A 3,862-nucleotide genomic window follows, 5' to 3' on the forward strand; every position below is an offset into this window, starting at 1 on the left:
CAACTAAATGTTTGGTTTATTGAGTTAAAGACTATTATTTGATAACGTGTTTTTACGGATGCTGAAATTCATTAATTTTTCTTTGACTAGGAGTTTGCTGTGACTCTTTTGTTTTATGATTTCTGTGATATTTATAAAATCAAACTTTATACCTCATGTTTCTATGAATCTTAGTATCTACATTAGGCTGGTTTGAACACGATATTTTATGAGTTCCAAAGTGCATAAATATGTATTAGTGCATCACGAGTTTTTGTTACTCTTCGTGGTTATAGGAGTTACTCCTTGACGAAGTTTGTGTGTTTTGATAAATATATGAACTACATTACTTACAAAAAGTAAAGGTTTATTTAAACTCGTATATCTTTAAGCTATATATTTTTTTCAAATTTGGCGTATTTATTGTAGAGGATCATATTAATTCTACCTGTGTTTGCAAGTCTGTGCACCAATGATTCCTTATATGAAACTGAAGTAATGTGCAATTACAACTAAATGGTAAATTTGTTATTAGCACAACACATTTTATTAAAAAAGCAAAGAAGTTGTAAAATACACTAATTACTTAACCCTGCGGCTGCTATATATATATATATATATACGTGTCATTTAAATGTTTTTGTTGTTTTTCTCTTCCCTGCATCAACTCAGAGTCAGTGCTATTTAGTAGATCCACATGCTGCCGTACGTACCTCTGACATTTTGAAGGAAACAGACGTATAGACAACATTACCCCAAAAGTGTACGATCAAACAGAAAAAAAAAGGTTAGATCCCATATGTACACACACACACACACGTGCGCGCCAGCCTAAATGAATGGATCAAATATTGACCAACCTGTCTAATTAAATGCTGTTTGGCCTTCTCAATTTCCATAAGAACCTATACAACCTCCATAATATTCAAATCGGAACTATGTAAAGATGCATAAACTGATGGTTGTGATTGTACCACAGGTTTCTTTTTCGTTTTTTTAATATAATTTCGTCCCACTTTCTGCATTCTTTGGATCACCGTCTTTCTGGAAGATGAATCCCTGCTCAGCAGATGTTGTTCCCAAAGCAATGAATGGCATTATGAATAAGAGATTATTGTACCTATCAGCAGTTAAGGTGCCATCAGTTTCTGTCTAGATTTACCACCACCATTGGCTGAGACGCAGACCTCACTTGTATTTGTCTGCTAGCAAGCCTCATTATATGAATTTTCTAATAAATTATCAATACATGCTACAGAATATAATCCTGAACGTTTACCTACTGATAAGAAGTGCAGATGAAGTTTCTTTTTCTTTTATGACGTTTTATTATCCAGTCAAAGTTAAAAAGATTAACTATCCAAATAAAATTTAAAACACGATTCCAATGTCAGTTGAAAAAAGCTTAATTAATCTGAAATGAGATGAAACTTGCATCGAATTGAAAATTACGATTTGTAACGTTAATGTCAATCATATAAATTGTTAATATTTTGTGAATAACCATCATGAAAGTATAAAAATCGGTTCCGGTCAATGCTGTATTAACTCGGTTAGCTGCTGTTCAATCAGGCTACGAGTAAAAGGTAAACTGGCTTCTTCATTTTAACCCATTTTATTACCGAAATAATTTTAAGTTTTGCGATTTAATCAGCTAATTTGTATTTTCAATGCAATCAACCTTCACTAAAAGTTCTTTGATAAGAGATATGTTTTTACCCTTAGATGATAACATAGCAGCCTTGAGACTTACTGCATATTTATTCTAGAATAAAATACTCGCCCTTTCCGCTGGGTTGACGTTATAATGTGATGGTCGATCTCACTATTCGTTGGTGAAGAATATCCCAAGAGTTGGCGGTGGGTTGTATTGACTAGCTTCTTTCTTCTAGTTTATCGTTTTAAAATTCGGGAAGGGGACGCAGATAATTCTCGGGTGGATTTGCACGAAATTCAACAAAACAAATAAACATACCTTTATGACCACGTGTATCTAAACTGAAAGATATTTTTGAGGACTTATGTCTCTAAAATATCATTTATAGTTATGTTTTAAAACCTTATAACCAATAAGCGAATGCTTTTATATTTATAAACTTACGATTCTTAGCACAAAAGTACTTAAAGTAAAATAATGCAATTTTTTGTACCACAAACATACTTGATTTTGAGTTGTTTGCTTTAAGCATATTAGGCTGTATCGTATGCGAGATACTTATTATAATACCAGTCCACTAAATAATTATGAATTTTAGACAATTATAGAAGCTGAGAGAAATAAACTTTTATCTGTCAAAAAACGAAACTAGTGAAAAACTCATGTATATCCACCAAAAAAAGATGGATTTCACTCTTTAAATAATAATGCTCAAATATCTTAGCACTTTATATCTATTTACAGTAATATTATTTAGTGCAAATTATTATTAAAACATTCGTTTCTTAGCATGCTATACAATTTACATGTTTTTCTGTTGTCTTTTTTTAACTTTTGTTATAACATATTCACACACTTGGAGATTTTGTTAATGATTCAGATATTAACTGGATTACCATCATGTGTATGTATCAAAAAAATGTATATCTTAATAATTGACATTCCATCCAAATAATATTCATAGTTTACAAAGATTATACCTTTTTTATTATTATTACGCATAACACTTTGATATCAAGCCTGTATAATTATTTGATGCACAAGTATCTAAATATGTGAAAAACAGTACCTTCAACTGCTACTACTAATAATAACAGAGGCTTACCTACGAATTATCACATGTACTTTTAGGGAAGAATGAATACAAATATTTCAATACCAAACCAAGATAAATTTCTCAACAACATTTTTATTGTGAGTTAAACTGGATGTTTATCTATATTTCAGAACGTTTGGCTTGGTTCTCTCCGTTAGTTGTCTCAACAGTACAGCGATAAGTTGTTTTTAGCTGAACATTAATTCCTGTTTCAGGCTTCATTTCTTCCCCGTTTCGTTCAATAACACCGTTTTAGTCCACTCTGCTTATCAATTTAACGAAAAAAAACAGTGTTATACCAAATCAACATGTCCGTATTCTTTGGATAATATGTAAGTACTTCTGGTTATGACATTATCATAAAATACACCAGAGGAATAAAAAAGGTAACATATTGGACACAGCAACAAATAACGCTGAAGACTTTTTCCAAAATGAATAAACTGTTACATTTGTTCAGCAGAATGTGATTTTAAAATACTGTGGCACACTAAAATAATATTCTTGAGTCCCACACTTCAATATCCTATATGTGAGTATATCCGTTCAAACATGGACCCTGTCTTTCAGTATGCTGCCATCTTCAGAACAATAATTACTACAATCACAGTACGAGCACAAGGCACAAAAAAGTACCCTTTAGCTGACTATATTAAATACACACGTTTATTTTTTTCGAGTTACCAGAGCCAGGGCACATTTCAGATGTTTTCGTTTCATTATGTCCGTTTTGCGCGTTCTCTTTATCCTGTTTATTGTCCGTATAATCTCGAACAACATCCATTACTAAATCTGACGGGATTGGCTTATCGTCATGAAGAAGTGGAACTGATGAGTTTATCTTGAAAAACAAAAGATATAGATAGGTAATGATAATCACAAGACTTCAATTTTTCGAAGTAATATCATAATTTCTAAAATACAACACACTTACCGATATGCTAATAATAAATTCATTATGTTAAAAACAACAGTGCCCTATAACAACGATGATATGCTTATTGAAACAAATGAACTTTATGTACGATTTTTAGTTTTCACAGTTAATCTATATTTATATAGAATTTAAATACACAGTATAAACTCCATCATTGTAAGAGGCCTATATTTATATAGAATTTAAATACACA

The 3,862-nt window shown here is 31.3% G+C and overlaps 1 protein-coding gene across 3 annotated transcripts in view; it reads right to left on the reverse strand.

Annotated features, from left to right (window-relative positions):
- Positions 1 to 2,660: 2,660 nt before the first annotated feature.
- The window catches only part of LOC111085703 (hemicentin-1-like), a 77,602-nt gene continuing 76,400 nt past the window's right edge, over positions 2,661 to 3,862 (reverse strand). For all 3 annotated transcript variants that reach the window (XM_022385551.1, XM_022385550.1, XM_022385552.1), the window contains exon 11: positions 2,661 to 3,573. In XM_022385551.1, coding sequence (XP_022241259.1) covers positions 3,385 to 3,573 — 189 coding nt within the window. In that variant the 3' untranslated portion in view covers positions 2,661 to 3,384. The remainder of the gene's footprint in view (positions 3,574 to 3,862) is intronic.

Source organism: Limulus polyphemus, unplaced genomic scaffold (genome assembly GCF_000517525.1).
Source record: "Limulus polyphemus unplaced genomic scaffold, Limulus_polyphemus-2.1.2 Scaffold563, whole genome shotgun sequence".
In the NCBI taxonomy this organism is placed as follows: Eukaryota; Metazoa; Arthropoda; class Merostomata; order Xiphosura; family Limulidae; genus Limulus; species Limulus polyphemus.